General features: G+C 36.5%; 1 protein-coding gene across 2 annotated transcripts in view; it reads left to right on the forward strand.

The window, feature by feature from the left end:
- Positions 1 to 19,416, forward strand: part of ano5b (anoctamin 5b) — a 55,977-nt gene extending 36,561 nt beyond the window's left edge. For both annotated transcript variants that reach the window (XM_030163439.1, XM_030163440.1), the window contains 13 exons: positions 2,168 to 2,302; positions 3,542 to 3,647; positions 3,925 to 3,985; positions 6,610 to 6,761; positions 6,843 to 6,917; positions 8,648 to 8,873; positions 9,014 to 9,192; positions 11,508 to 11,605; positions 13,607 to 13,737; positions 13,854 to 14,059; positions 15,978 to 16,162; positions 16,290 to 16,395; positions 17,054 to 19,416. In XM_030163439.1, the coding sequence (XP_030019299.1) occupies positions 2,168 to 2,302; positions 3,542 to 3,647; positions 3,925 to 3,985; positions 6,610 to 6,761; positions 6,843 to 6,917; positions 8,648 to 8,873; positions 9,014 to 9,192; positions 11,508 to 11,605; positions 13,607 to 13,737; positions 13,854 to 14,059; positions 15,978 to 16,162; positions 16,290 to 16,395; positions 17,054 to 17,278 (1,885 nt within the window). In that variant the 3' untranslated portion in view covers positions 17,279 to 19,416. The remainder of the gene's footprint in view (positions 1 to 2,167; positions 2,303 to 3,541; positions 3,648 to 3,924; positions 3,986 to 6,609; positions 6,762 to 6,842; positions 6,918 to 8,647; positions 8,874 to 9,013; positions 9,193 to 11,507; positions 11,606 to 13,606; positions 13,738 to 13,853; positions 14,060 to 15,977; positions 16,163 to 16,289; positions 16,396 to 17,053) is intronic.
- The last annotated feature ends 1,979 nt before the right edge of the window (positions 19,417 to 21,395 follow it).

The following is a 21,395-nucleotide window of genomic DNA, read 5'->3' on the forward strand; positions in this document are numbered from 1 at the left end:
AGGGTTGGGTCATGGATGTTTTTATTGGTTCAACAGTCAGCAAAGGGAAATACAGAGCAATAATATGATAAGCACATATATTTTCCTAATTAAATCAGTGTTCACTGGAAAAGTTTACAAATGTTGACCTCATCAAATCCATATAACATAAGATATACTTTATTGATTCTCCCAAGCAGGAAAGGAGAGATGTCAGTAGTAAAATGTATTATAAGATTAACTGTTGACCTGCACTAACAATAAGTATAGCTATAATTAAATAATAGCTTTCTTCATGCAGATGTTGATGCAATGACCATGCTTTTTCAATATATATAAATGAATTAATGTATAACTAAATTATAATGCAGTTTAACCCATAAAGACCCAAACAGGCACCGACAACCTAAACCATCTACTGATGAAACCTGTTCAATGCCTGCTGATCCACTAATCCTATTAATGCATGTAAATAATTGGTGTAAAATGCAGTTTGTCATCTTTTCATGGTCATCAGATACGACCCATTTGGATGTTCAGAGGCTCCGTAGTGAACGTGGAAACACCGTCATCTTCTACAACATTGATTCACCAGTAAAACCCATGGAGTTTGATCAATGACAGTGAATGTAGACACTTGTTTTTATGTTTCAGTTAATGATGTCTTTGCTGAAAAAGTCACTTTTTGCTCAGTTTTTTCTGTTTTGTTTTAATAACCTATGAATTTGAACAACTACATGATCAGTGAATTATTAAATACAGGAAAATACATGATTTACACTGAAAAAAAAAAACCTTAAAATTAAGGGGTTAATATTGCAATAAATGGTAATAAATCACTTAAGAAAGGTTAAATAGAGAGAAGAATTAATTTAGGAACTGCCACAAAAGTAGCACTGGGTCTTTATAGGTTAAATATGATGATGCTGCAGACCTGTACATGAGTAAATAGTCTCTATCCAGACCTCCTTAAATCATCATGGACCCCTGGACTAAAGGAACATGAATAATTTATCTTGACTTTATGATGAATTGCTCTTTAATGCTCATAATTTCCATAAAAATACCCAAATAGCAAAAAATATGGAGAATCTAAGCCTTCTAATTGTTGGGAGGTGGGTCTATGATCATGCTTAGAGGGGTCACCGGGCTACAGTGATGTCAAAGATGTAACAAAGCAAAAATACAGAAAAGACACAACAAGATTAAAGCAACATGAAAGACACAAAATGCCAAAAATGAAATAGAATAGAATAGAATACAATAAGCTTTATTGTCATTGCAAAATACTACTGTACAGTGCAATGAACGTTGGTTTTACATTCTGTAAGGTGCTAAAGGTGAATACTAGGGGTGTAAGAAAGTATCGGTTCTGCAATATTTCGCGATATTTCATTTCACAATACTGTATCGATATTAAAAAGTACCGTATCAATATTTTTAGGTATTTATCCAAATGCGGATATTGTGGAAGTTCATTTTTGTTTTTTTTTGGTTTTCTTTTATTTATTATTATTTCACACTCTTTTATTAAATAATGTTAGTTCTTTTGTTGGGATTGCACAAAAATAATGTCATAATGTTAGTTATGAACTAAAAGAATATGAACATTTGAATGGGATCTTAAACTGTAATGTCTGTAAAACAGAATTTAAGTTTTAACACGGGAACATTTTGTGATATAGCATTAGATCCTGTTCTGATCAAATAAAAATGTGTTTAATGTTTGTGCATATTTCTGGTATAATTCCATTCTTCCAGGAAATAATATTTTAAAAAAGAAACAAAACCAATAAAAAATTGCCTTTTTAACAGTATTGTGATACATCGTGATATATTGTATTGTGATCCTAGTATTGCGATTTGTATCGTAATGCCAGATTCTTGCCAATACACACCCCTTGTAAATACTCTCAATTACACAGTCAAGAATAAAAAGTAGAAGTATAAAACAGTCAAATAAAAGACAGTGTGTTGTCAGTGGAATAGTGGAACCGCTGCTGTTCCAGTGTTAGCCTGTCCCTACACACTGAAGTCTCCTTTAGGTTCAGACCTCTGTATGAATAACAGAGGATAACAGAAGCATTCATCATCACATGCAATGAGCCATGACTCTATCTTGTATTCTTGCATTAAAGATTTAAAGGATACATTTTGTGAGACATTAACAGTATCTGTTTCCTTGTAGGAAATACTACGGAGAGAAGATAGGGATCTACTTCGCTTGGCTTGGTTTCTACACAGAGATGCTGTTCTTTGCTGCCGTCATGGGCCTTATATGTTTCACCTATGGAGCACTCAGTTACGATGACAACATATCCAGGTCAGTGCCACGAAGAACCAAAGGTTTACGACACCAAATATTCAACACATATACAGTCGCAGAAAAAATTATTAGACCACGCCTTGCTTTCTTCAATTTCTTGTTCATTTTAATGCCTGGTACAACTAAAGGTAGATTTGTTTGGACAAATATAATGATAACAACAAAAAATAGCTCATAAGAGTTTAATTTCAGAGCTGATATCTAGACATTTTCCATGTTTTCTGGATAATAACCAAAATCACTTCAGTTCTTACATCAATATCTATGGCATTGTACTGACAAAAACAGTGCTTTTAGGCATTCCATGTTTTCTTTTCTGTCTGCTTTAGTCACATGATACACACAGGAGTTAGTACTTGATTGCATAACCATTGTTTTTGATGACTTTTGATGGTCTGATAATTTTTTGCGCAGCTGTAGGATGTTGAATGTCTCATAACATCCAATAACATAAATAGAATAAAACATGTTAGGGCTGTAAATGGACATGGTCTTTTGGGAAGGCTTCTCACAATATGTTCCTGTTTTTCACCAAAGTATTTGTGCCATCTGGGGTTCATGATGATAAATGACATCATCATCATCAGTCATTTATGACGTGTAATTGAAGATGATGTTCATTTATCATCATTAACTCATAATGAATGAACGTCAATCAATTATTTTTTTGTTGGTTAAGGTTGTGTTGACATTAAATTAGATTCTTCCACACTATAATCTAATGTAATACAATACAATCCTAATTCAACCTAAAGAACCAAAGTGATAATCCCAAAAGTAAGGAAAATGGCCACCGGTCGAGAGGGACAGACCAATTATTGCTTATTACTGGAGCTGTTATTCACATTTTTTCAATGAGTGGTATTAGTATTTTTGTCATTCAATGTCTCATAAAAGAGAATAATTAAATAATGTGCTACTTTGTGATGTGATTACTTACACACTGAAAGAAATATATGTGATATGCTGCTCATTTCTACACTTTCCTATTCCACTATAAAAACTGAAAATAACCATTGAAATCACAGTTAAATGTTTTACAACAGTTTTGTGCACAAGTTATTCATCAAGATTTAACATTTTTACTGTAGTTGTATTGTATATCCAATATTGGTCACTAATAGTCAGTATCTGTATCTGATCTGAAAAACTAGTCAATCCTGGAATGCATCTTTATTTACATATGTAGTTTGCATTTTATGTGTTATTCCTAATCCACTTTCTCTACTCATTTAGCAAAGAAATATGCAATGACAGTATTGGAGGCACTATCCTGATGTGTCCTCTTTGTGACAAAAAGTGTCCTTTCTGGAAGCTCAACTCTACGTGTCTCTCATCATGGGTAAAACACTAAATCTATTTTCACACGTTCAACTATGTGCAATGCACTTATGTTAAATACATATCTTGTGACAAATATAAGCACTCATATAATAACACAAGTTCGGAACCTCTTTAAAACAGTATTCTCTGTCAGTAATTGACTGCTGTAACGGTATTGAGTCGTCCACATCTAATCAAGACAAATGTTTCCTGCTGATTCAGCAGTATGTCATCCTGTTTGAGCTCAGCGTGCCACTTCCTCTGCCTCTTATCTTCTTCCATATTCTCTCTTCCAGCAATCCCATCTGTTTGATAATGAGGGAACAGTATTCTTTGCCATATTTATGGGGATTTGGGGTAAGTGTCAGTCGGTGTTGTATTTATTGTGTTTAACCCGTGTAGGAGTTCCAATACACTCAACATGTCAAACAGATTTTCACAGTTAAAGCCTTTTCACACTGAAATATCAACCCTTGTCCACACTGCTTTGGCCCTGATAAACTTGCCAGGTTTTTTTTGTTACACAAAGCAGGTGCTAGTTTGCCTGGTAACTGCAGAGTCGAACTTATGCGCCTAAAGACTGACCTCCTGCATTGAGTTAACCAGGAAGTGAGGGATGTGGAGGAACACTTAGATTTAATAAGAGCTGGTTTTAGTCAGGGGGCGACACGGTGGTGCAGTGGTTAGCACTCGTGCCTCACAGCAAAAAGGTCCTGGGTTTGATTCCAACACCAGTCGACGGGGGGTGGGACCTTTCTGTGTGGAGTTTGCATGTTCTCCCCGTGTCTGCGTGGGTTCTCTCCGGGTACTCCGGCTTCCTCCCACCATCCAAAGACATGCACTAATAGGTTAATTGGTTAATATAAATTGCCCATAGGTGTGAATGTGAGAGTGATTTTTTGTCTCTATGTCGAGGCCCAAAACGGAATCTGGCCCGATTCAGAATCGGGCCGGCCCAGAATGGAATTCTATTCTAGGCCGGCCTAGAATGGAATCTTGCTGCTATAATGTTATTTTTATACCATGTTTAATGCAAATGATCCATAATTCCATAATTTGTCATAATTTTACATTTTCAGTCTTACATACCTTGAGTAACTGTTGTCAATTTCAGTCGATTTCACTGTACCATATATTGGTGGGGAGTACCACTAGGTTCTATTTGTAAATAAAGTGTATTATAGTTTACAATTAAAATGTTGTTTGTTTCATTTTTTTTCACATATTTGCAAATTCCATGTATTGATTTTTGTAATAATTTAGATCATTTGCATTAAACATGGTATAAAAATAACATTATAGCAGCAGGATTCCATTCTAGGCCGGCCTAGAATAGAATTCCATTCTGGGCCGGCCCGATTCTGAATCGGGCCAGATTCCGTTTTGGGCCTCGACATCTATATGTTCAGCCTTGCGATGAACTGGCGACTTGTCCAGGGTGTACCCCGCCTTCACCCCTATGTAGCTGGGATAGGCTCCAAGCGACCCCCGTGACCCTAGTGAGGATAAAGCGGGTTCAGAAAATGAATGAATGAATGGTTTTAGTCCGGGGTGGAAAAAGTGCACATGACTGTTGATAGCATGTTGACTTGGAATTCTCATATAAAGCAAATATTAAATAAAATGGGCAGAAGCATTGGTACTGTTAAACAATGTAGAAATTGCATACCATATCAAATAAAGAAAACACTAGTGGAATCATTAGTTCTGTCGCATTTAGAATATTGTTCAATCGTTTGGTCAAACACATCAGAAATAAATCTAAATAAACCTCAAACTGCGCAAAATAAAGCAGCTCGAATAGTCCTAAACTGTCCATTTAGAACAAGTACTAGAGACACTCACACCCGTTTGGCCTGGTTACATGTTAAAGGCAGAATTAGATACTCTTTAGTTAAATTTATTAGAAACATCATAATTACAAAAACACCTGAACTTCTTTACAGTAAACTGACTTTCTTCAGTGACGTCCATCAACATTCCACACGTCAGTCAGAGGACAGACGTTTCCTGTTGCCTGCCTGTAGGACGAATCAAATACAGGGTAGTGTGCGATACAGGGCAATGGTAGCATGGAATACATTGCCACAATTTTTAATTTCAGAAATTCAAGCAGTTAGTTTTTCTAAAAGGTTGAGAATTTTCATATTTACCCAAGAATAACTGTCTGAGCTATTGCACATCCTATAATGACGTCATCTAGATGGTTTGTTTTTTTGTTTGTTGTGGAGCTGTTTTTATTTTTATTTTTTCTTTATGTTTTTATTTTTTGTTTCTGATTTTTGGTTTATTTATTCTTTTTTTCTGTTGTTGTTGGTATTATTATTGTAATTGTTTTGTATTGTGTGCTGTTGTTGACTTTATGGTTTTTGTGTTGTTGTGTTGAGTGTATGTACATCCTGTTTGTTGAGTGAGTTGTGGGAAATTGTGGTGCTTTGTTTTTGTGTTGTTGATGACCCCAGGAAGAGTAGCTGCTGTGGTATGCAGCAGCGAATGGGGATCAAATTAATAAACTAAACTAAACTAAACATGATCTTTACGCAACCAGAGACAGATACGATTATAAAAAAGATTCTGGTAAAAGTAGAAGCACAGATCTGTTTATGTGCAAAGTTACTGAACCTAATATTATCCATGTTGGAATAAACTGTATTTGTCCCAGACATTTAGCACCTGTCTAGTCTGTTTTGTCCTGTCACATCTTTTATGTTGCTATGTTCATGCGATAGGCTCTGCTCTATACTTTTTTCCATGAATTACCTATATATTTGTGTTGAAATGCACAAAAACATGAAAAATCTACTTACTATACAAGACTGTAGTATTTGCATGGCATTACTTTTCACCTCTGGTTTTAACATTTGCCTTGTAGATAAAAGTTGTGCCTGTTTAAAATGTTGTGTGCATAGTGGCACAAACACACTCACACAATGATCCTGAAGTGCTTGTCAATGTGTCATTTCTTTGAACGTTTCTGGCAGTCACTCTGTTTTTGGAGTTCTGGAAGCGGCGTCAAGCCCGTCTGGAGTACGAATGGGACTTGGTGGACTTCGAGGAGGAACAGCAACAGCTTCAAATCCGACCCGAGTTTGAGATCCGATGCACTAACAGGAGACTCAACAAGATCACTCAGGTGCTTCAGAGCTGCATTCAAGCATAAGACTGAGCATGCCAGAATGTGAGAACACTATAATGACAGTGGTTTACCTTCTAGGAAATGGAGCCGTATCTCCCCATCACCAGCAAGTGTGCTCGTTTCTGCCTTTCAGGAGCCACCGTTCTCTTCTGGGTAAATGCTAAATGTTAAACTCAGTTGTGTCTTTGTGCTGTTTGCAGCCATTTTTTGATGCCTTTTCATTAATGTAAATAGACAGATTCCTAACTGTCATTGCACAAGATTGTATAAATTTTGTTTGACAGTAATCCCTGTCATGGCAGATAAAGGTATAAATACAAACAAAATAGACTTAAAGTATAAAAATGTACAGGGTGGGGAAGCAAAATTTACAATGAACATTTAGTGTTTTTTTCTCAGCAGGCACTACGTCAATTGTTTTGAAACCAAACATATATTGATGTCATAATCATACCTAACACTATTATCCATACCTTTTCAGAAACTTTTGCCCATATGAGTAATCAGGAAAGCAAACGTGAAAGAGTGTGTGATTTGCTGAATGCATTCGTCACACCAAAGGAGATTTCAAAAATAGTTGGAGTGTCCATAAAGACTGTTTATAATGGAAAGAAGAGAATGACTATGAGCAAAACTATTACGAGAAAGTCTGGAAGATACTATTAAAGAAGAATGGGAGAAGTTGTCACCCGAATATTTGAGGAACACTTGCGCAAGTTTCAGGAAGCGTGTGAAGGCAGTTATTGAGAAAGAAGGAGGACACATAGAATAAAAAACATTTTCTATTATGTAAATTTTCTTGTGGCAAATAAATTCTCATGACTTTCAATAAACTAATTGGTCATACACTGTCTTTCAATCCCTGCGTCAAAATATTGTAAATTTTGCTTCCCCACCCTGTATATATACAGCTCTGGAAAAAATTAAGAAACCACTGCAATTTCCTCTGAAATCAGCATGTTTGTATGTATGACAGCCATTCCGTTTCTGTGTCTGTTGAATTCCAACACAAGCGCACCTTATTCTACTGAATAAACACCCAATCCATGTCTTATTTAAGAAGGACAAGTATAAAAACCATTACTGTGACCATCACTATCTTCTTACAATAGGTAAAAACAGTGCTATTAGTACCACAAAAGTAATTGGAATCCAAAAATAACTATTGAAAACTACTGGACTTCTGCTCTGACAATGTTCCCAAACTCTGAGGACTGTTTTTTCTATCAGGACAATGCTCCTGGCCTCAGCTAGGTCAATAAAGGTGTGGATGACGGACCACCAGATGAAGACCCTGTCATGTCCAGTCCAATCTGCAGACCTGAACCCACTTTGAAAAGTTCTGGAGGAACATGGATGGTCACAGGCCATGGAACATGTCTGAGCTTCTTGAATTTCTCTGCCAGGAGCTGGATAAAGTCATCCAACAGTAATGGTGGAGAACCAAGACACGTGAAAGCTGTCATTGAAAATCAGGGTTATTCCACCAAATATTGATGTCTGAACTTTTCCCAGGTTACAACATTAGTATTGTGTTGTTTAGAAATGAATATGAACTGGTTTTCTTTGCATTATTTGAGGTCTGAAAACACCGCATCTGTTTGTTATTTGGACCATGTGTTGTGTTCTGCAAATACATGCTCTAAATAACAATATTTTTATTTGGAATTTGGGAGAAATGTTGTCGGTAGTTTAGAGAATAAAACAAAATGTTCATTTTACTCAAACACATACCTATAAATGGTAAAATCAGAGAAAGAGCTGTATATATAAATAGGAATATACAAAAAATATGGAAATGTGCTGAGAAAAGGACAGAATGTCTTTAGCTGAAGGTGTGAAAGTACAGCACAGTCAGTATCACTATCTGTGTTCCTCTGTAGGTTTGCCTGATCGTGGCCTGTATTATCGGGGTCATAGCGTACAGGCTGGCCGTGTACGCTGCCTTTGCAAGTATCATTAAAGACCCAATGAGGAAGATCCAGGTGGTGGGCAGATTCATCACTCCACAGCTAGCAACTTCTGTCACAGCGTCCTGCATCAACTTTGTCATCATAATGATTCTCAACTTCTTTTATGAGAAAGTAGCTGTTTGGATCACTGATATGGGTAAGTGGATCACATTAAACATCCACCAAAACACATGAACTGATAAATGAACATTTAAATAGTAGTGAAATATCTTTTTATATACCGTTTCCCATTGGGCTAACCTTAATACAAGGCTGTCTTCACATTTTTTCCTGCAGAAATCCCTAAGACCCACCTGGAGTATGAAAACCGTCTGACCATGAAGATGTTTCTGTTCCAGTTTGTCAACTACTACTCCTCTTGCTTCTACCTGGCGTTCTTCAAGGGCAAGTTTGTGGGATATCCTGGAGAATACTCGTACATGTTTGGAGGGTTGAGCAAACTGAGGAACGAGGAGGTGACTCTTTTTTTTTTTTATCTCATAGAATATTGGTAAAAGTTACTTTGTGAACTGAGCTGAGATGTTTTCCTCAGTTAAATATCTCCATAAAAAAGAAGAGGTTAAAGTACTCAAGAAAAAAATATGGTTACTGGGGTGATATTGTATTTAAAGTGATACTAAACACTATAATCACATTTTTCTGGGGACAGAATCATTTCACTCGATTGTAATTCCAGTGATATTGTACATAAAAATGTGCAAAACTCCATTTTCTAAGTAAAACAGCTCTACATGTCTTCCCACCATGATGATGCTAATAATGTAGAGCATGACTCTGACATGAAATTTGTTATTTAACCCCTTTAGCCCTATCAGCCTGCCCGCGGGCCGAAAAAAATTATATTAATATTCATCTACTATAAAAATGGAATAAATCAGGACAATGAATGTTTTTTTCAACTTTTGCTCAAAGTTTAGACCCTAATGTTAATAAAAGTAAATCAAAAGTGTATTTTAGTGCAAACTTTAATGTTCAAACATGATTTTTAATCTTTGTGGGGTGAAATATATGCTATTAAAAATCTCCAACACGAACAATTAATTCATACATATCATCGTCAATCCAGCCGAAAAAAAACAGGCGAGGGTAAAAAATTCCAATTTCTCTAACAGTTTGTTATAGTTTACTCAGGCATAGTAATAGATACAATATTTTAGACAATGGGAATAGATTCTGTGAGGTCTCTAAATGTCCATAGACATCAAGAACATCCATATGAACCTTATTATTGTGGAGTAATTCTTCATGTACTTCGGGTATGTCTTTTTAGGCGTTTTTCCCCTGAAAATATGGTCAGGGTTAAACAGGTTAAAATAAAGAATGTTACTGCATCCAGTCAGAGGTGGTCAGCCCAGCTTGTACTTCAGTCAGATTCTGCCAAACCTCATTCATTTTTCATCAGCTGTCATCAGCTCTGTTCTGAACCACTGGACTCACATGGGGGTAGTGATTGTTAAACCGCATCTTCAATCAGTTAATTTGTTTGTTGGCCTGAATCTGAAATAACTTATTAAAACACCACAGTGACACAGCAACACAGGTCTGCAGAACTGATCATTTTGTCTAGAACTCTGGTAGGTTCAGGAGGCGTCAGGCCTTCAGTTTCCTGTGTGCCAGCAAGAAAAAGGGGAGAAAATATTCTAAATATAGCACACAATTATATGGATATTGAAGTTTTGGGTGGTAGACAGAACAAACACAGAGCCCTGGTGAGAAAGCCAGAGCAAAAACTGTTTCAGAGCATCATATGATTCTGCATAAGTGTCCTATGATGCTCTGTTATACGGATGTCCCTGAACTACACATCCACATCTGAACATTCAGACTTCTCACCTCCATCTCAGCTTGTTTCAAGTTTGTAGCCATTTTCAAGTAATGGATGGAGTTCGAATGGAGGAAAAGTCCCACTTAATTATTAAAAGTATGATTTTTGTTTAGAAATATACTCCAACTTGATTAAAAGTTCATTACTTTTTCATATTTTTGTTGAATGGTTCTGTCATTTATAATTCTACACAACATTTATCAGGTGTGAAATCAAATAAACATTAGTTTAGGTGAGCTACAATACAGAAATCTCTGATTTGGATGTAGCTGGAGCTCAAGTCAATTACACTAGTGAGCTAAACATTTGCTAGACATGCAGGTTTACACACTAAGTCCTAATGTCTAACCAATGATAAGAGTTTTTGTCAACAGCTGTCTGCATATTTTTGGGCAAACAGCTCACTGTGTTAGCACTAAGATGCAAAACTTTACTGTCTTTTACACAGTTTGCACACTTTCATAGTGTTGAACATGTTTACACAATGATAGTAAGGTCTCTTCTATTCTATAATCTATTTTACATGGATGTTCTTCGTTTTTAAGTTTAGCTAAATGTGACAAGGATTTGGATCCATTCAAGTCTTTCTGCGTTCATTTGTTTTTCACTCCATTTCACACAATTTTCAGAGTAAGCTCTCAGAAACAAACTTCAAACTTTAACTACGATCACATTATCTGCTGCCACATACCATAATTCATTGTGACTTTCTAAACTCTGTAATTAAAACATTTAGTGAAGGGAAAGGCAAAAAAAAACATTAGAAATGTAAGTAAAAGTGAAATTACACTTTCACACAAATATAGGAAAAAAACTCTGCCCTACTTTGTTACAGTAATGAGAAGAATTGCAGTTTGTTACGTCCATCCCAACCAATGTGAGAACTGCCAAGAAATGTATAAAATAAAAGAATGTTTTCTAAAAGTTGACTTCCTGTTGTAACAGTGTGATCCTGGAGGATGTCTGATCGAGCTCTCAACACAACTGGTGATCGTCATGGCAGGAAAACAACTGTGGGGGAACATTCAGGAGGCGCTGCTGCCGTGAGTCCTTCACACACTATCTTCCATCCAGTTTTTCTGTGTCTTAATAATAACAAGCAAGAAAGAATGTCCAAGTTTTGTTTAGTGCAACCCACTTATGTCACAGACAATAAAAGATCATGAAAATTTCCAATGAGAATAACATTAGTTTGTGTTTGAGAGGGAAAGTCGATTAAATCTAGTTTTCACTTCAGCCTCCGGTGAAACACAGACAATTCAATTGTTTTCCTTCTACCACAAAAACATATGATTGTCTCCAAAATGTACTACTACATTTACAGTAAAGGCTCATCCAACACAAGGTCTCACTGGGTCTGCAGTCAATTAAAATTGGAAGATAGGATTGACATACATTCCTGTGGGACCTTTGTGGAGGTATGAACTTTTGGAGTGCTCTTCTGGCTTTTGTTTCTAAGATAGAACTACACTCTTGTGAATTATCTAAATAGTCAGAGCATAGAATTACCAGTTGAGAAACAAACACGTCAGAGTAGAGAGGATTGTGTTTGGTCCAGTCGACTGGTGTTTGCGTAGGGTTTGAGTTACATACATCACCGGGGACATAACATGCATGTTATGTCTCTTTGATATGAACAATTTTTTATTTTCATAATGTGACAAATGCATTCTTTACTTGTAAATCATCAGGTCTGGTCTTGTCTTAATACTTGTATTAGGGTTGCACGATAGTGGAAAAAACTGTCATTGCGTTTTTTTTAACTCTGGGATATACAGGGTGGGGAAGTAAAATTTACAATGAACATTTAGTTGTTTTTTCTCAGCAGGCACTACGTCAATTGTTTTGAAACCAAACATATATTGATGTCATAATCATACCTAACACTATTATCCATACCTTTTCAGAAACTTTTGCCCATATGAGTAATCAGGAAAGCAAACGTGAAAGAGTGTGTGATTTGCTGAATGCACTCGTCACACCAAAGGAGATTTCAAAAATAGTTGGAGTGTCCATAAAGACTGTTTATAATGGAAAGAAGAGAATGACTATGAGCAAAACTATTACGAGAAAGTCTGGAAGATACTATTAAAGAAGAATGGGAGAAGTTGTCACCCGAATATTTGAGGAACACTTGCGCAAGTTTCAGGAAGCGTGTGAAGGCAGTTATTGAGAAAGAAGGAGGACACATAGAATAAAAACATTTTCTATTCTGTACATTTTCTTGTGGCAAATAAATTCTCATGACTTTCAATAAACTAATTGGTCATACACTGTCTTTCAATCCCTGCCTCAAAATATTGTAAATTTTGCTTCCCCACCCTGTATATTGCGATATGAAAAAATACTCAGGAGGATGTAATAGCTGTGTGGCGCCAACGTAAATGGTCAAACAAATTAGTTGTGTTTCCTCTCGCTGTGGCAACAGGTGCAAGACCCTATAGACACAGAAGATGTGTTTCAGTATCATCCTTCTTGTAGCTGAAATAATTCCAGATAACTGACGTCGCTTCTCTTTTTGGCACCAAGTCTTCATTTTTGGTGATTTTCTCTTGTTCGTTGCTCATTTTTCGATGTTGTTACCAGTGACTCACTCCATGTGCAGGGGCGTGGTCTGCTTCGGCAAACTGATTAAGAACGATTGTGATTGGCAGATCGCTGTACGCAGGGTGTGTCAGGTACCCAGGCTGAAATTAGATGAGAACATGTTGAGTTCATTTGCCTCCTACATTGCAGGACCTGCGATGTGACTATTGCGCACATGTACATTGCGATGACAATGCTCAAATGATATATTGTGCAGCTCTAACTTTTATACTTCTAGAACATCTTTTAAATTACAGCTTTGGCTCAGAGTGATTAATAGCTCAGGCTAATCAGCACTCCTGTATTAATAATGTGTGTGATAATGGTGCACGGGATGAAGTAGTCCATATCCATCTACCTTCTTCCAGTACCATCTCCCAGAAAATAGTTCCATCATCCCTGGTGTAGATGGACATTTATAATTGGAAGTGTAATCTAATTAATCGGTTGCTTTCCAGGGTGATGCGTAACTGGTGGAGTGGCAGAAAGGGACGGCACCATCCAGAGAACCATTACAGCCGCTGGGAGCAGGACAACGTTCTGCTGAACTTCAGCCAGCTGGGCTTGTTCTACGAGTATCTGGAGATGGGTAAGGAACTTCACAGACCGAGTTCATATCCTGACAGTCATCATGGTTGGTAAGAGATGAAAGTCCACTGATCACAATGAGTTCTTTCAATTCTGTGTCTTCTTCTGTGTTTCTAGTGATCCAGTTTGGCTTCATCACTCTGTTTGTGGCGTCGTTCCCCTTGGCTCCCCTCCTGGCTCTGTTCAACAACATCCTGGAGATCAGAGTAGACGCCTGGAAGTTCACCACCCAGTTCAGACGACCAGTGGCATCCAAGGCCAGGAACATTGGAGCATGGCAGGAAATCCTCAACGCCGTGGCCATTCTGTCTGTTGTAACCAACGTGAGTCCATTCTGAATATATATGAATACATGACCCTAAGTTTGTGTGTTTTTAAATGGATGCTTTTTCATATTTACACATATAGGGTCAGATCCACTAAAGGATTGGGCAGCCTTTGCAAGTGCAATAATGAGACAAAAATGTTGCGTGGGATGCACAAAGCACCTGTACAGGCTACAATTTAGTACAAACTGCGATGCCAAGCAGATTCACACCCATGCAAATATCATTAATTATCAAACTGCTTCAATACTTTATATATATATCCTTTTTACCCTGCACTCCCAGAGTATAGTAGCTGCAGAACACACAACATTAATGAGATCCTGACTGATCTGCTGTTAAAATTGTGAAACTTCTGTTGCTGTGAGATGCTGTGACACCAAACAGAACATTACTATTAATATTTCTCAAAATTCTCAGATACATTCACTGACACATAGCATAATTTTAAAAGTCAGACAGTAACCGAACATGTTTTAGACCTGCTTGAAATACATTAATTGGAGCCGATTTGGATATTAATAGATAATTGTATAGATGTGAAATACTATAAAACAAGTGTGCCACAATGTCAATTGCAAGTGACGAGTAGATTGAACAGGTAGCGCACGTAGATCACGTGCCATTCCATTTTTTTAGACATTAGTCGTCTATCCTCCTTATGGCATTTAACACTTGATTAACGTACAAAGCATCCAGTCTGAACTCTATTTTTCTCTAACATGCAGGTCTGTTAACCCCACAAATGTAATAAACCGGAAATGTAATAAAAATTTGCAGCTTTTAACGTAGTAATCCCACAAATGTAATAACTTTCCCACAAACATAATAACAGTTGGCTACCACAAATGTAATACCTCATTTTCACACAAACGTAATTATTGCTTTTGTGGGGATTTATTACATTTGTGGGACGGTAAAAATCTTCAGTTTCCAAAATTGTAATAACTTCCCACAAATGTAATAAATTAGTACATGACATACATTTAAGTAATGCGTGCATGAATATTCATTCATCTTTCTTTTTCTTCCCATTTATTCTTGTCCTTTGGATATTCGCCTTTTTAGAATGATCATATGTTGCAGTTACACCACTTGGTCCTAATTTCAGATAAATAGGTGTTTAATTACAAATACAAGTGGAAGAACAAAACAGAATGTACAAAAATGTTGTAAACGTTTTATTATAAAAGCTTCAGTATGAACTGGATATCATTTATGCTCATTAAGGATAATAGAAGCCTATGTTTGAACCATGTAAATAAAATGTCTGGATTATGATGACAATGGAGAGGGTAGGAGCACATTGTGGAAAAATTAGGTATGTTTGTGGTAGGTGACTGTTATAACATTTGTGGGATTATTACGTTAAAAGCTCCAATTTTTTTTTTTACGTTTGTGTGAGTTAATACATTTGTGGGGTTAACACAGGTTACCACACACCACAGTCAAACGTACAGTCAACTGTGTGAACTACTACAAAACTCCAGCGAGCTCAACCAAATAGACTTCCAGTTTATATCTACTAAAGATGTAAAAATGAGTGGAAGAGCTGAAGTACTAAACGACTTCCATGCAAAATGGGGGGAGGAGTGTTTTCATCATGTCATATTCGAAGTGTCGGGTCTGTTAATCTATCATTAATATTCCAAAGAAGAGAAATGTTGAGAGGCACTTTGGAACTGTTCATAAAAACTATGGTACTGACTTCCCTCCAAAAAGCAAGCTGGGAAAGAGAAAAGTGAAGGATTTTTTTCCACATTAAGATAATAAGTCCAAATTCCATTCCACCACGAATGATGATAATTTGGAAGTCTGCTGGTACCAGCAGCTACTGTCTGGACTATGCAACCTCTTCTTTTTATATGAACTTTATTTGTCATTTTCTAACGTCCTGTGTTTTTCTTTCCCCCAGGCCTTCATCATGGCATTCACCTCAGACATGATTCCCCGTATGGTCTACCTGTACGCCTACAGTGAAAAGTCCAACATGAGGGGTTATGTCAACAACAGCCTGTCCGTTTACAACATCTCACAGATACCTGAGGCCCACATGCCAGAGGAGCATGACAGCTGGATGGATAACTCCACCACCTGCAGGTACCAGAGGGAGATTTTATTTCTATTATAGCTGTTTTCATTGCCAGGATGTTAGATGTTACGAGTCAGAATGTGCTCTAATATCAATGACTGCATCTCACGGTCCTCTGCTTATTGCTTTGTACAGATACCGTGACTACCGTTACCCTCCAGGCCACGAGAGGGAGTACAAACACACAATGCAGTTCTGGCACATCCTGGCAGCTAAAATGGCCTTTATTATTATCATGGAGGTAAGATATGCAGTGTTCATGTTTAGTTTTTCAAGTACCCCCTGAAGGGGAGGCAAGGGGTATTGCTTTTGGTTCAGTTTGTTTGTTTGTTTGCTAACACTCTAGCAGCAAAACTATTAGTTGCATTCATACCAAATTGGGTTTATAGATTGCCAGTGACCCAGAATAGATCTGATTACATTTTGGGAACAGTAGGTCAAAGTTCAAATTTTTAAGGAATTTTTAAAATCTTTTTTCTTCTCCCATTTACTTATAATGGGCAAAATTTCAAATGTCTATAGAAACATCAATTTTGTATCAATTATCTTCAAACTTGGCACATGTATAGAGGCAGTTGATATGCTGACATGACCACACACATAGACACGATGACATCACCTGGATCAATGCCATAATAAGCTACTGTACGTGCAAAGGGCGGGGTTTGTTGTGCCTGGCACCACTTTGGTCTAAAACAAGGCTCAATGACTGAACAGCTGACTGCTAGAAGGTATCCTGTCAGTGTGCTATGTGTGAAATAGAAGTAAAAAACATATGAACTTCATACATGTCCTGATTCAGATTCAGTTGGATAATCATCCAGTTCTGTCTTTATTAACATTCATCGTTAATTTTAGAATTTGTTCTGTTTTTAAACCTTGTTATTCCTTTTCTGCAGCATGTTGTGTTTGTGGTGAAGTTCTTTGTGGCATGGATGATACCGGACGTCCCGTCAGATGTGAAGGCACGGATTAAACGTGAGCGCTACCTGACGCAAGAGTACTTGCATAACTACGAGGTGGAGAGGCTCAAACTCCAGCTGAGCGCCAGTTTCATCACCGAACCTCCCTCTGAAATGACCTCCCCAACAGACAAGCATGAAATACTGTCCGAGTGCCTGTAGCCTCTGCTTCATTCCTTAAAAAAACAAACGGTTTCTGGGAGCGAGGACTTATGACTTTGGGATCAAAACGCTATTTTCTTCTCCTTTCTTGACTAGGCATTAATGTCTACATACTCCTATATTAGGATGTGTACATCAGACATCAGAAAAAAACATTTGACTTTGCTAATAATTTTCAACTCAGCTTCTTGTGTTGAAAGATGCTGCCAAGTAATCTCACGAAGCAAAACATTTGTAACTGCTGTATGTAGTAATGCCTTCTTTTACTAGTGTTTAATTTCTTTACATGCTGATAGAGTGAGCCACTGCAGTGTTAAATATGTGACATATGGTGTGAGTAGCAATTATCAAGACTTTAAGAAGAGTTGGATATCAGTTTATTGAATTATCTGCATGTGATTCCTATAAAAAGATCACAAAATGAAGGACTGAAAGAAGCTATATGTGAATTGTGAAGTGTCTGAATATGCTGGGTCTTTGTGGTGCAAAGGTCATACACATTGTAGAAGTAGATGTCGAACATGCTGTTACATTTCCTGTTTAACTATGAATGTAAAAAAACTCAGACTAACAAACCTATAAAAACCCAAGTTATGACAGATGTAAATGAGCAACACTTGCTGGTAGCTATTTAAGGTTTTGTTTCTCTTATTCATAGTTGGACTACAGTAGGTGATCATCTGATTTGCTTTATCAGTGTATTATGCTTGCACTTGCAGCTATTTTTTTATCAGTGCATTGAAAACAAAATACCTCCATCATACAATCAACAATCAAAAAGGGGCTGATGTTTAATGCATAACAGAGGGGGAAACAGTGATATATAGTCAGAAGCTCATGCCCCGTCTTCTTAAAGTATGTTTTACCAACTTGCTGTGGGACCACTTGTGAAATTTATAAGAAAACAGCCAATGTGAGTAAAATGTTTGGAGGATTTTATGTTTTAATACAATCAGTTTGTATGTGATTGAGTCAGTCGTGTCTGCTTCACTGCTCTGTGTTACATATGTGAAGACAAACAATACCTGTGTTAATATTTACAGATTTAAGACAATATACTGTAGGTTAATACAGCTTTAACCCTGATGTCAGATATACAATAATAAAGGACAGTTGTCCCTTTGAGCTGGTTATGAAGTGTCGCTGTAGATGGAAAAACATGGGTTGTAGTGCAATTAATTATTAATTATTGCCGTGTGGCTGGTTACTGTAATTTCATAATCATCTTTTTTAGATATTTTTTATCAATGAACTTGCAGTGCTGAACGGTATTTTGTATATTTAATCCTTATGAATAACCACAAAACAGTTACAAGACTCAACTTAAAGGTTCTACTCACTTTGTTGACCCATGCAGGTGTTTTTACTTACTCTGCTTAACACATCTCTTCTCAGGACTGTTGCACGAACCAAGATTGACTGACGTTTCCTTGCAGTTGTTAGAGCATGACAGTACAGCTCTGCTTGTCTCTGAATGAAATAACGCACTCATTCAGGAGAAGTGAAAACACCTGTGTGGACATGCAGAGCCTTTAAAGCTCATTTCGTACTATAAGTGCTAAAAGCATCTGCTGCTTATCTGGTGGTGACAAAATCAACATTGTATTATAGTTTACTTTAGGCTTTAATGTGATGTAGTGTCTGTTTTTATCTAAAGCTTTCAATGTGTTATGTCTGTTCATACTGAAAGCTTTGTGATTCCAGATATCAGCAATTTGTATTTTACTGTCAAAAGTAGCCTGATTCACTCATATCTCAGGATTAAACATCATCGACAATATCACTGCTTAATAACATGCAGATTTCACATTTTGATCAAGATGAGGGCTTCGTATGATCCTACAAGATGCATGACATGTCCCCAACAAACCAATGCCTTAAATGTCTATGTTTACTTGTTTTTGGATAATTTTGTAATGGAAATCATTGGATATCTAAACTCAAAACTTGTTTCATATCATGTGTTGCTAGTGCTGCATTGCAAAGTAGTCTTTTTTGTCTGATTTTGTTAATTTGGCATGCATTAGTAAGTCTATGTACATATTTTGTTAATAATATTCTAACTTTATTGCTGCCCATTGTAAAGAAATATGTTAATACTCACATTATATGGAGAATAAAGTATGTTTAAGGCTTCACATACTGTTTTTGTCATCATTTTAATATTTTTTATATTTGTCTTACATGTCTTGCCATACAGTTTTGATGATTCAACATTATATGTAAACTCAAAAAATACAATAAAATACTGTTACTTAAATACTAATACTTATACTAATACTTAAAATACTGTGATACAAATGCTTTCATTCACCGCTTCATCCAAAATGAATGAATAACTGAGTCATCATTCACCACCAGTAGAATTATGCATAGCTACAGCAAATGTAATACACAATGAGATCTTGTGTTCAAAACATTTGACTTTCAGTTTAAAGTCTACAAAAAATGTGGACACTGTAGATGGAAATATGTTGCATTTTGACACACATCTCTAATTAAATGCAAAACAGATTATTCTGATTTACACAGCAAGTTTGAGTATTTTGTTTGGGACGTTGTTACCATCTGTACAGATATGGTCGTATTTACCTTGAAATGTACACATTTATAGGTCAAACACAGCTGTAGTAACAGAATTTCTACTGTTACTGTATAACATGAAGTCAATCATAGTGGCTCTTGGGAGAAAGTGACCTAAGAATGCAACTATTATTGTCAATGACCAAATTCAGTAGTGGATCAACAGTATTGACAGGCAAAACAACAGATCCAAACCTTCTCCAGATGCTTTTTTTCTGACTCTGTCATGGGCCCAGCAACATAAGGAACAGACTGTTGTATTTCTAAGTGCATAGAAGAATTTTTGTGTCAATATGAAGTTAATTTATAATGTTTGACACTAAATCTTGAGGTAAAGTTGTAGGGCTGTAAGGGCTACAGAAGACTTCTAGTGTGACTGTACTGTAATGTGTTCATTTACTGCACTGGAAATAAAAAGTGCACACTAACAATAGTATTTTACAGAACTGTTACGAAACATAACGCAGAAAATCTTATCTAGTGCCTTTGTTTAGTATGACAATATGTAGCCTACTGTTAGAGGCACTGGGTTTTTTTTTCTTTCATTTTGCAATGCACCATAAAATATGTAAAAATAGTAATATAGTCATTCTCTTATGATTCAAGTTTTTTTTTGTATTTTGACATTCATTGAACATTAAGTGACTAAGTGGATTTAAAGAAGAGAAAACTTAACTTATAAATGCTACATCAGTCACTTTTGGAGCAAAAATGAAGCGTTTTGAGATTCCTCAATGTGTTAAGGCGTTTTTAAGATAAGAAATTTTAAGAAATCTGCAAATTAACCATGGGACTGAGTGTGAAAACTATTGTAAAACACAACAAAACAGAACTGTTCACTGAAGTGGATGCAGGGATATTTATGACCACCAGGTGACGCACAATACCCACAAATGGAAAGAGACAGGAGCCAGCGATGGTTTCTGATCTCTTTTGTCTAATTGCAGAACTGAAACATTTTTTTAAAAAAAATAGTAATAAGAACATTGACAATAATAACATTAATAATCATAATAATAGTTGTTGTTTATTAATGTAGTCTGCAAATGCTTTAGAGTAATATAACCACTGATATCCCTCACACACCCTTCCAAGAAACAAACACAAAAAAAAATCGTTGTCCAAAAATAGGATTGTTATGTGAAAAGGTATGCATGTCAGGGAATTAAAATAGGGGAGACTCTTGAATTATTGATGTATTCCTACGCTGAGGAAAAGAGCTTGTTGGAGGAGAAACCCACTCCCTCTCATTTGGTTTCCATAGCACCGCCCTCGGGAGAACTGCAGCTTTCATATTTGCCGTTCCTGATTTTATTTTGCATACTTTTTTAATCCCAAAAATCCCAAATAAATATGTTCTAAATGAAACTGCAGCATACACAAACATCTTTTTTGTACGCGTCATTAATACTAAAGTTGAAACCTTCTCTGTCCTTCCTCTCAAATAGGCCTGTTTACTACAATAGCTCCTGGAATGAGAATAAATGTGCGCCTTAATGTTGTATATTTAGTGTGTGGCCTTTATTTGCGCTGA

Source organism: Sphaeramia orbicularis, chromosome 3 (genome assembly GCF_902148855.1).
Source record: "Sphaeramia orbicularis chromosome 3, fSphaOr1.1, whole genome shotgun sequence".
Taxonomy (NCBI): domain Eukaryota; kingdom Metazoa; phylum Chordata; class Actinopteri; order Kurtiformes; family Apogonidae; genus Sphaeramia; species Sphaeramia orbicularis.